Below are 15,613 nucleotides of genomic sequence, written 5' to 3' on the forward strand. Positions count from 1 at the left end.
AGTTCTAATTGCACAATGTTGAGCTTGGTGTTGACCAGGCAGACAATCAAAAATGTAAACCGACAAAAGGCAGGCAAAAACCTAAAGTCCAAAGAAAAGTGTATGTTCTGGTACTACTGTCCTAGTCAGTGAGCCTTTTAAGTGCATATTTTCATTTAAGGAAGAAAAACTGAAAGTCATGTTAGCAGAAACACCATATACTTGAAATCCTTGTAGATCTAGGCAAGACTTAAGAAAAATAGCATTTGCTTATAAGCAGGTGCCATTCCATTAATCATATCATGGTGATGAGAGCAGTTTTCCAGATGGAAGACAGAGCTTTGAGTAGAGTAAGCTGTAGTAAAAGCATTAACAATTTGAAAACTGGGTGTAATTTAGGATGTTGATATGAACCACTCGGACCCATTTTCCGTAGTTATTTTACTGTAAGTGCCATCTGAAATCACAGAGTTGCATATAGTTGGGTATATCATAAAATAGTTCTGTTATTCTTAATTCAGTTACTCCTTTTCAATCCTGCATTTTTCTTTTTGTTTTCCCAGGGCTCTGGAGCTTCAGCCATTTTCCCTTAAGCCTCTTCTACGCCGAGCAATGGCAAATGAGTCAATGGAGCGGTACCGACAGGCATACATTGATTATAAAACAGTCCTGCAGATAGACAGCAGCATCCAAGCAGCAAATGATAGTGCTAACAGGTAACTCCACACAGAAATTCTCCGATAACAGTCAGAATAGAATTCAAATTAGTTTGTTTTACATGCTCCCTCTATTCTGTGCTCTCAGTGTTGTTGCACAACTAGTTCATTATAGGTAGAGGACTGGCTGTTCTTTTAGTTGTTTTCCCATAATTTCAGTTTTCTTTTCCTAGCAGTGGGTCCCTTTCCTGTTCTTCAAAAATGTAATATTTTAAATATTTTAAGGTTGGTTTTTTTTTAATAGTGCTTCTACTTGTTCTCTTTCCTAACTTCTATTTTATACTATATAAAGTAATACTTAAGGTCCATGCCATTTCTCTGACATCCTGTTTCTTTACATATTAACAGTCTTTCTGTGGCAGTTGGAGATTTATTTTAAGTGTGAATCCTTCTGTATGCTGCAGTTGTGGAAATACTGAAGTAGCCTAAGACAGTGGTTGGCTACAAAGCTTAGAGGTGTAAAAAATATAATTGAATATTATTTTCAAGTATTAATACTTTCAGCATTAATCCTTTCTGCCAAGAGAGACTTTTGAACTTCTCTAATTATACTTTAATACTGTAAAGATGAAAACAGAAGAGCCATTAATCACTGAGCAGAAACCCACATGTGTGTGACTTACAATGGAATCTAGTATGGTTTTTTCCTTCCTAAGGCAAGACCATGAGCACTTCCACTATTCATTAAAAACGTCCATAATATCTTCCCTTAAATTCTGTTTATTTGACCTGAGGAAATTGTGACACTTTATAATCTCTTAGCAATCCTTTTTTTTTTGATATCACAAAAATCATTAGTAATCTTCTGTATCTGTAGTGATAACAGAGCACTTGGATTGGTGGAATAACTGCTTATCATGGTACCTCTGTAATTATTGCACTTTTTAAAAATCATGTTGGCTTATTTTATCTGCAGATACTCTTTTCATATTTCTCCTTAACTTAGAACTTGCTTAGTAATAAGCTTCTTTCCCTTTTCTCCTTAACACTCTTCCTTTTCTCCTCTCTAGGCCTTCCTTATGTTTTTAGCTTCACTGCTCATTACTCTTTTCCTCCCTGGCAACCCATCACCTTATTTCAGCTGCTTCTTCCTTCTTCTCTTCTGCTGGTAATTCATTTTTGCTTGCGAATTAATTCGTTTCTAAACTACAGACCTCCTGTGTAACTGAACTTTAACTATTTTTTTTTTAATATTTTATCATTTGAAACTTCAACTGAAACTGTACTAAAACTTTCGTTTTCATTTCCAAAGTAAGAAACCTTTCTTAAAAACGAATTTAAAAAAAACATGACTGCCTTTTAACTTAAAGACACTTCCACAAATGTATTTTTTTTGTATTTTTATTTTTTATATTAGGAAGATGAGATCTTAACAACCTTATTTTATTGGAGGAGTTCTTGGTTTTTAATTTTCTGTGGGAAATTGTATAGTGATGCTTTAGGATGCTGACAAGAAAAATTCATCATCATACTTGTATCTGAGGGTGGGTTTGATAAACCATGTTAAAGCTTGTCTCTCTGAGCTTACATAGCTAAGCAGACTTTACAAAAACCTTAGAATCAATTGCATACTCACATAAAAGACAAGGATTTTTAATATCAAACCTTTGCCTGATCATTTTGTAATCAAAAGGAAATAATTAACAGTTTGGGTACATAATGGAAACAAGTATAAACAGTTATTTGACTGTTCATTATGTTGGTTAGATGATGTTAAATTGTGTCTTTTATTGGTTCCTGAGGTGATTTTTTTAGATAAACTGGAAGGACTGGCTCGTCTAATGGTGTGTGCCAAATAACTGGAAATTACATTTCAAGCATGCTTTTAATTAGTGGCATTTTCCTAGCTTTGTGAACATCAGTGGATTTCCTACTTTGTGTATTTTAATTTCCTCTTGAGTGTTTCATTATTTACTTCTCTCTGTTAGAAATACAGAAGCTCTAATGTGTGGGAATATGCTTATGCATTTCCTCCTACTAAACTGAAGTTTCATTCCAGTTGTCCCAATTGCTTTAGTATCAGTGAGCAAATTGCCTGAAATGGCTTGGAAGCTCTTTTTATGAAGTCCAGTATGAGTACTGTACTGCAGAAATCTGTGATCAGCTCCAGAACTGCAGGATTGTTGGGTCAGGTTGGGGTGTTGGTGGTGGGAAATGAGTGTTGAGAAATGTTTGTCCCAGCTTTTTCATGAGACACCGGTGCTTTTTGAGCTAATCATGGCACACAAGCATGCATTTTTGCAAAAGACTGCTTACATTATACTACAAGAAGTCAGTTGATCATCAGATACTGCAGGATTTTTTCTGTGGATTTTGATGAATTAGAGTTTTTTTCCTGCAACTTTTTAAGGTCATTATGATAAATAAAAAACCAAATAGGAATTCAATATGACTCTGGTTTCCTGTAGAATTACTCCATTACTTTCTATGGGAAATATCTAAAGTTAATTAATTGACATGTTAATATGAAATGTACTGTTTTGTTGCCTAAAAAAGCAACCTGAGTAAATCTTGGGTTGTTCAATTTGTAATGGTGTGCCATATTTTTTCTTAGCAATTGAGTTCAGGCTATCATTAAAATCCAAAGATTTAGTAAAATTAGAGCAAAGCAGCACTTGGATAAGCCACATTGCTGCTATGTCCTCTAATATACTTAGGAATGGTACAGGCAGAGGAGAGCCCCTGCAAGGGCATCCACAGACACACATTAAAATAGTCTTTTTGATCATTTAGAAAACAAAGAAGCTACTTTATGCTATGGAATGTGATATTCTGTGTATGAAGAAATTTACTTTCAAGTCAAAACCACATGGTTTTTATGCAGCATGGTGTAAAACATAAACTGGCTCATTATATAGCTCTACAAACAGACCTTGTAGGCTCTATCATTCTTTAAAGTATTTTGGTAATTTCTGTTCTACATAAAGGAGATTAGAACTGGTGCTGCTGCTTGTATTAGTTTTTTGATCAGACCACAATGGGAAAAGAATATCGTCTTGAGTGCTCTGATTCTATTGCCAAAGTATTACACTGACACTTTTTTTTTTTTTAATAGCTGTTATTCAAATACTTTAAAAGAACAAAAGTAAATAAGGAAACTCCATTGAGTAATTTATGTTAATTCTGTGTTGTTCTTCATGTCACTTTAAAGGTTCTTATTTTTTTTTTGTATGTGCGTTCATGCAGTATGTTTTTCACACTGTCTTAGATGGAAGTGCACCTGATAAAAAAAAAAAATTAGTTTTATTTCTTGTAGTATCCATGTAGTAGTAGTAGTAGTATCCATGTGGCTTGCTTTGCTACTCAATTCAGAATTGTCCTTTCTTAAGTTATGAATTAGACTTTTTACCGGGTGAACTTGATCTTAAGTCCATTTGAGATTAGGAGATGTTTATCACACTGCTATTCTCAGAGTTGATTTTTTTTTATTTCCACATATGTGGAAATAGTTGACATAAATGTGTGTGTTGGTTTCAGAAAGGCTAGACAGTTTTTATATGTAATTAAAATGTTTTAAAATGGGGATTGATCGATCCATTTCTGACTATATAAAATGCAACTTAATGCAGACTAATTTGTGACCTGCATTGCTTTCTTTAGACAGTTGTTGTGGAAGAGGTTTCATTTGACATTTGCACATCTAAGTATCACATTTTGCCTGAAAATATTGCAATCTCACTTACTACAAGTAACATCTATGAACAGCTGAGAAGAGTAACCAAAATAAATACATAGATTTTTTTATTTCTTTACTTGATGTGGTAAGCAGCATTTAGAGCTTAGTTGCAGAATCAGTCATTAGCTGAAATATTTACAGATCATGCTGAAGTCAGCTTGTCTTCTAAATGCCACCATAATACTCTAAAGTGGAAAAAGTCTTAAACGAATGTGATACTGTTGACTGCTGTGATAATACTTTTCAAATTAGCCTTAAGGATAATTGTTCCGTTTTTTTTTTTTTTTTTAATTGGAACATTGCAATTCATTGCATTGAATTGGTTGTAAGTTATTAAAGCGAGTTAATTATATGAAAAGTCATGTTGGTGGGGCTGTTCTTTTTCAGAATAACAAAGACTTTAATAGATCAGGATGGTCCCAGTTGGAGGGAGAAGCTGCCACCAATTCCAGTTGTTCCAGTTGCTGCTCAGCTATACAGGTGGGATGGAGGAGGCCTCACTTCAGAGAATAAGCCAAGTACTATAGACATCAACAGAGAAGAAGAATTGCAGATGAATTGTATGTATAGCTAATGCAAATACACATTCAGAAAATAAACGTAATTAGACAATGGAATACATTTTAACAATGTAAAAGAAACTGCTTTAGAAAACACTCATTAAGAGACCTGTGAAAAGCCAAAGTAAATTACTGTCATTTACGTGATGGAGTTTAATGTGCTTTGTGGAGCAGTTACGGTAATTTTTTTAAACCAAGTGATGTAGTTTGCAGCATGTAATTTAGTTATATAAAGTTAAGTTATATAAAATCTGCAGTAATACTCATAGGCAAAATATCAGGATCACCAAAGACCAACTGCTGGCCCTGCCCAGGACACCCCAAGAGTCACATCGTGAGCCTGAGAGCATTGTCCAAACCCTTCTTGAACTCTGTCAGCCTTGGTGCTGTGACTACTTCCCTGGGGAGCTGTTCCGGTGCCCAACCACCCTCTGGGTGAAGAACTTTTTTGTGATATCCATGCTAAACCTCCCCTGTCTTTGTTTCCCTGAGTCCTGTCACTGGTCATGAGAGAGAAGAGATCAGTGCCTGCCCTTCTGCTTCCCCTTGTGGGGATGTTGAAGACCTCAGTGGGGTCTCCTCTCAGTTTCCTCCAGACTGAACAGACCAAGTGACCTCAGCCACTCCTCATACAGCTTCCCCTCTGACCCTGCACCATGCTCATGGCCCTCCTTTGGATGCTCTCTAATGGCTTAGTATCTTTCTTATATTTTGGCGCCCAAAACCGCCCCTAGCAGTCAAGGTGAGGCTGCCCCAGAGCAGAGCAGGACAATCCTCTCCCGTGCCCTGCTGGCAGTGCTGTGCCTGGTGCCCCCCAGGACATGAGCATCAGTTGTTTCCCTGACATCATAACACAGTTATAACACAGTTTCCCCTCAGAAAAACCACCACCCAATCACCCAACTTCAGCAGAAGTTTAGGAGACACCTTTCAAAGATGTTCTGGACCTGTCCATACATAATCACTTAGTGCTGAACTCTGGGAAACTTAACTTCCTTCCTGACTTCTTTTCCCCTTCATTGCAGGTTCCATTTTTCTCTTTCAGTAAATAAGTGAAGGAAGCTCTCTGATTCAGTTGTTACTGACATTAAACACTCCCTTTGCAAAGGCTTTAACCCTATGATTCCTTATTCAAGTATTAATTGGTTTCCCTTTGAGTTATTTCAATATAAAGTAGTATTGAAGATAATCTCCCCTCGATTAACAACAGGGGTGACTGCAGTTTGTCACTGGGCTGTTAGCCAAATATGTACCAGTGATGGGGTTATCTGTCTGTAATGCATTACTGCAATACTGAGTGTCTTCCAAGTGCTTGGCAGCATTTTGATGCAAAACATGTCTCAGTCTGTTTCAGATAGTGCAGGCTTTGGTTAGGCTTTGTTTTCAGAAGTATTAAACAATGATTGTGTAACTGTTTTCTTCACTGAAGAAAACTCTAGAGGTGTGGCTGCCTCCTCAGGCCTCTGCTGCAACAGTGAGACCTGACAGTGATAGCTGGTACTGAAAGGCTGCCAGCAGTAATATTCAGTCAGTAGTTAAACCTTACTATTGTTTTAGTTTTTTGCAACAGTTTATGTTTTTCTTCATATCTTACAACTTGAGTTATAATTTAGTTGTGTGTTTCATGTAGGTTATTTTTTCCCAACTCCACGTGTAGTTTTCTGGCATATGAAACTACCATGTTTTTATAAAAGAACTCGATGAGTTCAGTTATTGGTTAAAATTGTTGGTTCTATACAGTGCTGAAAACGTGAAGCTTGGCAGGGGGCTCATATTCTTTAGCATGGTGCAAAAAGTAGATTATTTCATTATTATTTACTTAGCTATGTTGATAATTACTGTTTGCTTGCAACAGAGTCGTGAAGCTGCAGTCAGGATCAGTTTTTCACTGCAAACACAGCTAAAAACTGTAGCCTAACCCAAAAGCACCTGCAGCAAATGATGTGGCATTAAGAAGGAAAGGCAATTATGGAATAACACAGTTACTACACTAAAAAGTGTAGTTAGGTGTTTCGAGGTTCCTCACTGCATCTTTTAGAAATAGTTCTTAACAGAATATTACTGACATATCCCTAACTCCAAGTGATGTGATTTGTTTTTCACTGTCAGTTTAGCATAGTACCTGTGGTATGATTGCAAAGAGAATATTAGATCAAATTATGGCCACCTTGGTGTGATGGTGAAGATCTGGAAGGCCTTTAATCCTGCTGATTAAGTCTCCACCATTGTAAATAAAAGCAGGGTCTCACTGGACACAGGTAGGCCCTCTCTACCACACAAAAGTTGGGAAGGCTTAGAGCTGTCTGTTGCATTCCCATTATTTTCAGCAGAGAAGTAACACTGGTGGATGGGGAAGTATTTGTTGAGCCAAATGTAGGTCTGGTCATGCCTTTGTTGGAGCAGCAGGGGAGGCTGGGGACAGGAATGGCCGAGTGCAGAGTGACAGAGGGACTCCATTGCCAGGCCTTAATCCTTAGTCTGCCACCCTTAATGAACTGACCTTACGTGACACTGTGATCCTTTCATGCTGTAGGTGAGGAAGCAACGGAGAAGTTCAAGAGGTTGAAAAATGAAGGCAACGATTTTGTAAAAATGGGGGAATATGAAGAAGCTGCAAATAAATACAGTGAGTGCATGAAGTTAAATACTGAGGAATGTACTGTCTACACTAACAGGTAAAGATCCAAAAGCTAGTGCTGCTTTGTGGGATAACAGTAGTAACATTTTCTCATTTCAAATAGAGATTTTGCATCCCTTCACTCATTGTTGTGAAAAAGGGATTTTTCCCCTACCTGGTAAATGTTTGTAACAACAAAATGGATTTCTTGTAAAAACATTTTTCAAGGGGAGCAAGTATTAATGTCACTGGTATAGATATTAAAATCCTCTATATAAATAGAGTAAACAGTAGTAGAAGTTAAAATTAGCATAGCATTTTGCAGCATTTTTGAGATTTTTTTTTAAGAATACTGGTATGATTTGAATTAAAAACTTAGCATGCAGTAGCAATATCTCAGATAAGAAGAGTAATAATTCAGAGAAAATGTACATTCTGAGAAAATAGAAGTAAGAACACAGTCATATGTCAGCATTATTTTAAAGGTTGACCTAATTCAGCAGCATAATTCTTTATGCTGTAATCTTATCAGCTTCTACAAACTAAGAAGGATTTGACTAGACCAGTACTTGAATAGGAGAGTTCCAAGTAATAATTAGGCACAGAGAGCAATGTTGTTTATTTAATCCAGAGCACTTTTTTACCCTGAATGGCTGTATTAAATCCGTATTACATTGACCACTATACTATCATACTGTACTAATGTAGGCTCTGCTTTTAAAATACTTGAATACCTGCTTAACTTCAGGCATTAGTCATGCTTGAATTTTGGCCTTTTTTTTCAGGAATTGGCCTTCTCTAAATCCATGCAGTGATGTTCTTGATAGTTAAAGGTTTTATGTACTTTTGAAAACACCACATTGAGACTGAATTGTTTGAAGTATTTTAATTAACATTTGCGAGTCAGAAGATGTTGGCACCACAGCACTGTAGAATTACTGATATTGCAGTATATTCTGTTTTTCTGTGTTAGAGCTCTCTGTTACTTGAAACTGTATAAATATGAAGAGGCTAAGCGGGATTGTGATCATGTTCTTCAGATAGAAGATTCTAATATTAAAGCTTTTTATAGAAGAGCACTAGCGTACAAAGGATTACAGGTGAGGAAAAAGAACATGGCAGGTATTCTTAAGCACTTCTAAACTTGCTTATCCTCTTCAAAGGCAATGAGGTAGTTGCTGTCAGTGGGTATATACAAAGTACTCAGTGTGATGATCTATTACTTTGTAGAACATTAGGCATACATAAAACATTATATAAATATTTTTGCTACATAAAAACCCACATGTTGATGTAATAACTTGAGAAAATACAAGAATATTGCAATAAATAAGGTTTGACTGGTGATTGGTTACGTGAGTTTCAAGTCTGTTCTAATGTTCTAGTATTCTCCTTCTGGGTCTCCCAGTCTCTTTTATTTGTCAAGGAGTTTACTATAACTGTGCTGATGACAAATGGATTCTCTCCAAGTCTGTCTTCATCTGTCCAAACCAAAATCTCAAGCTGTCTTGGCATCTGCTCATGTTTAAATGTCATATTAAACCAGGGGTTTAATTATCATTTTCTCTTTCTTCCCCCAATGCATTACAACCCTTTGTCAGTACTGTACTTTTTCACTCTGTGGCAGTGGCAGTACTCAGCCTTTTCCTTTCCATCTGCACGGTGGTGGTGTCTCCACAGTGCTCATCTTACATACGGTTTTTAGAGTATCCTTTTACCTGATCATCATAAATGCAGACACATTGATCATATCCATCCTGAATGTGACTTCAAATCACATATTCCATCACTTGAACCATGTTGTTCTGTTTGTCCCTCCCTCTTCTGGTGGTTCCCCATCTTCAGTGATGTTAAGTTAGCCTTTACACTCCACAGTTCTCCCACAGCAATCCTTGCTCTACCCACCAGCTCTTACTTGGTATTGAATTATCAGCTTCTTGATTTTGTAGGCTCATGGTGGCAGCTCTTATCACCTGCTTTATATTAAATTTACAAGCGTGTTGAAACAAGCATCTGAAATGCTGTCTTCCATGTTGCAGGAGTGGACTGGAGGTCCAAGTTTCATCATTGTCCTTCAAATGAATGGACACTTATTCAGACCTTCATTATGTTGGATGTCTTAACAAAAAATTACTGGATGGTGTCTCAGCTTGCAAGTCACCTGAGAACCTGTTTGTGCTTAGCACCATACCAGTCTATTCTCATCCCATGTTATAATTCCAAAAGCAGGTCCTAGGAATGTGATACATTTGTTCCTCTGTTGCAGTAGCTATAAAATTTTGAAAGTGTGAAAAGTCTTAATTTTGTGTAATGTTTCTTCTGTAACTGTGCTAAGCTACCTGGTATTAATCATCTCTAATCTTATGTTGTTAAACTTGATAAAACATCAGTATAAATGTGAGTACATGGTGATTCTACCAGGCAAAAAAAAAGGGTGTTACATGCCCATGAAGAAGGCTGAGAATTGTTTATTGCATATCCTAGAAAAAAGTGCTATTTTTGTTTTATTGAAGACAACCAGAAACATAGTGTTGATGGACTCCTTCAGAACAGCCTGAGCCGGGGACTCCCAAAATGTTTTGCTGTGGTTGGATTTAATGTCTTCATTATTGCTAATTTCAAGGATGAAAGAGATAGGTAAAATCAGATAAAATGACAAAAAATGATCTGAAGTTGACAAATGACTCTGTAATGAAGAATTGTATGAGCTAAAGGCATGTAGTTTGGCAAAGACCTAACTAAGGTGGAAAGTGTTATTTGTATGTAATTAGACAGACATTTAAATAAAAAAGCTGCTGTGGAATTTAATGTAGTAAATGAAGGTGTTTTTTACAGATTTACCAGGATGTAGTTACAGGAAGATCAGGAAAAAACGTTAGTGAGATACGTTAGGCCTGTGACACAGTACACAGGACCCCAAGTGGCATCTCCTGCAACTGGTAGTCCCCCCTCTTGCTTTGGGTGCAGTCATCTTGTACGATTTTTGTTGGGCAGTTGGGCAGGCTGCAGTTTTAAATTCAGTAGAGTTGGTTGCTGACCCTTGTTACTGTTTCCAGAAGTCTGTTCCAGAATCTCCTTTCTCTGTAGTTGTGAATCCTCACATCTGTAATTCAAATGATTTAGCTTAGTTAGTAGTGGATTTCTGATGAAAGCAACCTAGCCCCTTGTGCATTCCTTTGTTAGGGGTACATAATTCTCATTCTCTCAGTGTTCCTTCGTGACCTAGCAGGCTTCAGTTCATGTCCTACAGCCTCTCTGCACCTTGAATACTGGCCACCAGTTGGGAACAAAATGTGGGAAAGAATTGGAGTGACTTGGACACTGGTTCCTCTGTTACAGTAGAGGTGCTGAGGAAGTACCTCAGGTGGTATATGAGGATTTTTTTTTCCATGATAATACAAATGATTTAATAGTAACCTTATGGTGCTGCTTGGAAACAGAAGAAATACTAGACCACTCACACAAGAAATTATGTTGGTCTTTTACTATCTGCATGGTCTTTTACTGTTTACTGCTGCATTTCATCTTTATTTTTGATACTCCAGCCCTTGAGATGTCTTGATTTTTGTAATATGATAATTCCAGTCTTCCTCAATTGATGTTATTAGCTTTGTCTCTTCAGAAAAATCAGTTTAAAAATAGTAATTAAACATTAAAAAATGGGAAATAAAAGCATGAAACAAATTACAAGACTGATTATTGAGGAACTGTGTCCTGATGCTACTCTGTCACTGTGTTTGTCCTAATCTTATTTAGCCCAGAGGTTATAACATAATCCCAGTCTTCTCAAGTGTTACCAAAATTTCACTGTAAGAGATGGTCTGTTGGACTGAAGCCCAGGAAGATTAGATATATCTTTAATCAAAGCTCAATTTAACTCTCTTACTGGCAAAGCAAGTGTGCAAACTTGCTGGACTCACATTATATTAATTGTGAAGCAGTGTTACACTGTAAGCAATTATGCTTAAAAGCAGCAAACGTCAATAATTTGCTCTCTGATACATGGAATAGGTTTCTGAAAAGAAACATATTCATACTACATATTTAATTGGAAATATTTAGTCACAGAATATTAACTCATTCTTAGTTCCTTTTTCCCCTCTAAAGAGATCACACTATCAGTATTTAGATTATTTTTGTCTACTTAGTGTTCAGATCCCAGTATTTTTACCTTTCTTACTTGTAAAGGACAGTATGGTACTTCAGATTTATTTTTCTAGTGATGTGTTTATGAGAAAAATATTTTTTTCTACTTACAGAACTATCAAGCCAGTGCTGATGATTTCAACAAGGTACTTCTAATAGATCCAAATGTTCTTGAAGCACAAAGGGAATTAGAGGAGGTAACCCAACTGCTTCACCTTGACAGCAGTGCTGGAGCTGGCAGTCATCAAACACACGGGAAGAAAATAACCATACAAGAGGTGGTGTACCTGTTCATTTCTTAAAAGCAAACACAACAGAAGCAGCACATTTGAAGAGATAATACTAAAGCTTTTGTTTGCCTGTCTTGAATCTATATCTTTGTGGGGGTGGTGTTGTATTTTTCACATCATTTTGAGGGCATATTGGAGGATTTTTACATATGATAAAGCTTGGACTTCTCACAAGTGTATTCAGAACTACAGCAGGAAGGGAAGTAGTCCATTTAGATGGCACTAAACTTGAGGATATGCTCCTTGTAAACAAAAGCTGCTTAAGCTTTGAAATACATTTTACAGAATGCAGCTGTGTAATAGCAGTTTTGTTTTTGAAGTCTCTGCTCCTTGGGCAGCCTCTGGGTCTGTGCTGGCAGAGGTCTGTAGTCAGCAGATGTGCTGACTGCTCCTGTGCTGGTCCTAAAGTTATGGGTGTGAAAAATGAAATCCTACCCTAAAGAGCAAGAGTAAAACATCTGTAGGATCTTACAGAAGAAACACAGGATGTAATGTTACGTACAGGATCAAAACATTAGCTTTGCACAGTTCCTGGGTAGAATTAGGTGATGAAAGGATTTTCTCAGTCATCTGATATTTTTGGATTGTAGCTTTGCTGGTCGTTTAAGAATTCTTTTTCTCCTTTTTATTTAAAAATGTATAGTTAAAATACATAGTTACCAGACTGTACAGTGATACTATATTTTGATAATGTAATTTCAGAATGTGCTATAATGGAATCTGCAGTTATTAATATAGGAAAGAAAATAAGTTCTTGAAGTACTTCAGGTTGTCACGAGCTCATGGGATTTTATGTAAGCGGCATAAGCTGGTATAGTGTTAGTTAAGATCTGAGTTGTGACAAACAATGGGACCTGGAAAGTGTTAAGAGGAGGTTTGGGAAGTGACCACATAGTTCAGGGACTAGCTAACTACATTGCTGGTGCTGGTAATTTTTCTGGGGGTGATGCAGGAAGCATTTATGTTTGCTGTCGTAATTAAAACTGCCTCTGTGGAGAGGCTCCTCTCTTTCACCTGCTGTAGTACAAGGCAGTCTTTTTCCATGAAAACAGACTGCAAAGAAAAACAAAATTAGAAAAATAATTTATCATCGTTATTCTGTGTTAATCAAGCTATGATTATATAAAAGGTTATTATATAAGGTTTCTCCCTCGATTCTAAGGATTGTTGAAAAATAGAACAGTGTCTATAAGCCAAATGCAGTATTTTCCAAAAATTATTAATCCCCTGTTCTAGGCAATACAGAATCTTCAGACTTTTCAAAATACTTGGCATTGAGAGACCCTGTTCAGTAAGTTTTAGTCAGGTTATACTAATTTCACAACTCTTGATGGCTTGAAATAGATTTTAGCAAATGTAGTTGGCCCCATAGTTAAATTTTAGTAATGCTAAATGCTTCATGAAACTTGATAGAGGCTGCAGTTTCAGGAGAAGTTCAAGTGCAGAGTGAGGCATTTTATCCATGCTGAGCTTTCTTTTCCCAAAGCAAGACTCCAAACAGCAACTTGATCCAGCTGCCATGTGCCTGTAGTGCCCTGGAGGCACAGCAGAGAAATAAAACATGGGTGTCTGCTGCTTTGACTCCAGCTGTCCCTGTCTTCTGGAACTTCACATTTAATACATGTGTAGAGTCCTCCTTTCTTCCAGTGCTCTCCAGGGGTGATTGCACAGTGCGGTGCCAGGCAGTGAAAAGGAGGTGTAAAAAACCACACTTTTGACTGTGAGCCTTTAAAAGTGTATTAGAGAGGTCCTGTTCTGGGGGCAGTAGGACATGGAAGAAAATGGGATTGCCTTTCTTTGATGAAGAGCACACTGCCAGCTTTAATCCAGTGATGGGACGGATAAAGGCAGTTTATGAAGCTTCAGGTTATCTCTCTGTCCACATTAAGTGATCTGTTGCCACTTTGTTTGTGAAGGTGACTGAAGCTGATGAACAGGAAGAGAGGCAGTTTGCTACATCAGAAGATGCTGAGACTCACCATGTTCCTGCTGAGGAGGCTGTTCCAAAGCCAGTGCCAAGGAGGTCCTCTGAGAAGCTCCGTGTTTCGGAACCACCCAACGCTTACGACTTCGGTCAGATCGTAAATGCACTGAATGCCAATAAGGATAAAGCTGCTTGTGCAGATCTTTTAACAGTTACTGATCCAAAAACACTGCCGGTGCTGCTAAGTAACAAACTTGAAGGAGAAATCCTTCTGATTTTTATCCAGTCATTGGAACATTACATAGCTGGAAAAGATCCTGGCCTTGCATATCAGCACCTTTTCTACTTGAGCAAAGCAGAAAGATTTAAGGTAAGAACCTAGACTGATCGAATGTGTACTTAAATTGCACAGAAATCTAAAGGGAACTTTCAATATCTTAAAAGGAAAAAGCACACTGACTTTTGTATTTCTGTCAGATATTATGATTTTCAGTCAACCTGTTACAAAATAATTTGTTGGGTTTTTTTTTTCAGGTGGTGCTGGCCCTTCTCAGCAAAAATGAAAAAGAAGAGTTACAGCAACTGTTTGACTTACTTTCAGAAAGCCAGAGTGATCAGTACTCACTGGAAGATCTTGAGAGCCTTAAGAAGGTTTATGAACTTTAAGAAGTTAAAAGTTTATTGGCTGCATGCATATAGTTCATGTTAGAAGATGAATGAATGAAATCTGCAGACTTACCTCGGTTCAAATGGGTCTTTACCTGGACTGCTGGAATTCTATTTTGTTTTGATAGCATATGCACATTTAAAACTTGCTGCTCTTTTTTTCTTGTAGTTGTATACATCTCTAGAGTTTAATGCCCATCTGTGTTCAGTTACAGAATTGATTTCATATGGCATACTGATTTTATTTAGACTCAGAAAAATATATCTTACATTATATATGCAATGTGAAACACCTTGATAGTGCAATAGATAAATACACTTTTATTCATCACTTGTTACATCATTTTGTGAGTTCTGTGTTCTTGTGATAAAGAAGTTTCTTCAAGATAAATGGGTCAATTAGCAGTAACTTTGCTAAAATGAGTTTACAAGAAGTATTAACATTTTTCAGAAAACTCCTGCTGGCCATCTGTTTGTTCACTATTCCCAGTCTGTACAAAACAGATTTAAATATTTTGGCTCAATAAATCTTAACAAAAAAGGTGAATGAATTATTGATTAGCTTGTCATGGAAACAATTATTAAATGGATGGGTATGTTTTTAACAAGTGAGTAATTTTTAGCGCACAGAGAACTTTTTTCCTGTGTGTGCAGAAGGATGGCTTCTTTTGGGCAGTGTCAGATGAACAAGTGCCTGCACTGCACAATAGAAATACTTAACTCTGAGTTTTGTATTCATATTATTTTAAATACCAGCTATTTCTGTTTACAGATATATTCATAAAACTAAACTAATTTTTTGGACCAGTATGATTTTTTTTTAATTTCAGGCATTACTTATGTTTTATATTTGATTCTGACAAAGTTCCTTCATAGGTGAAGCTTTTAAATTTCTCAGATACCCTGATGCCTTCTTTGCACAGATGATATAAATGTATATCAAACTCACTTAGCACTGCAGAAATATCATTAAGAATGCTGTTCTAATGAAAATTTTTCTCAGGTGTATATTAATTAATAAAGTTTTTTTTCTTGAAAA

General features: G+C 36.8%; 1 protein-coding gene across 1 annotated transcript in view; it reads left to right on the forward strand.

Annotated features, from left to right (window-relative positions):
- The window catches only part of SPAG1 (sperm associated antigen 1), a 35,799-nt gene extending 20,186 nt beyond the window's left edge, over positions 1 to 15,613 (forward strand). Inside the window, exons 12-18 of the mRNA XM_053994858.1 lie at positions 543 to 695; positions 4,759 to 4,931; positions 7,465 to 7,606; positions 8,522 to 8,648; positions 11,808 to 11,972; positions 13,901 to 14,278; positions 14,443 to 15,613. Coding sequence (XP_053850833.1) covers positions 543 to 695; positions 4,759 to 4,931; positions 7,465 to 7,606; positions 8,522 to 8,648; positions 11,808 to 11,972; positions 13,901 to 14,278; positions 14,443 to 14,574 — 1,270 coding nt within the window. The 3' untranslated portion in view covers positions 14,575 to 15,613. The remainder of the gene's footprint in view (positions 1 to 542; positions 696 to 4,758; positions 4,932 to 7,464; positions 7,607 to 8,521; positions 8,649 to 11,807; positions 11,973 to 13,900; positions 14,279 to 14,442) is intronic.

The sequence above is a fragment of the Vidua macroura genome, chromosome 1, assembly GCF_024509145.1.
Source record: "Vidua macroura isolate BioBank_ID:100142 chromosome 1, ASM2450914v1, whole genome shotgun sequence".
NCBI lineage: Eukaryota > Metazoa > Chordata > Aves > Passeriformes > Viduidae > Vidua > Vidua macroura.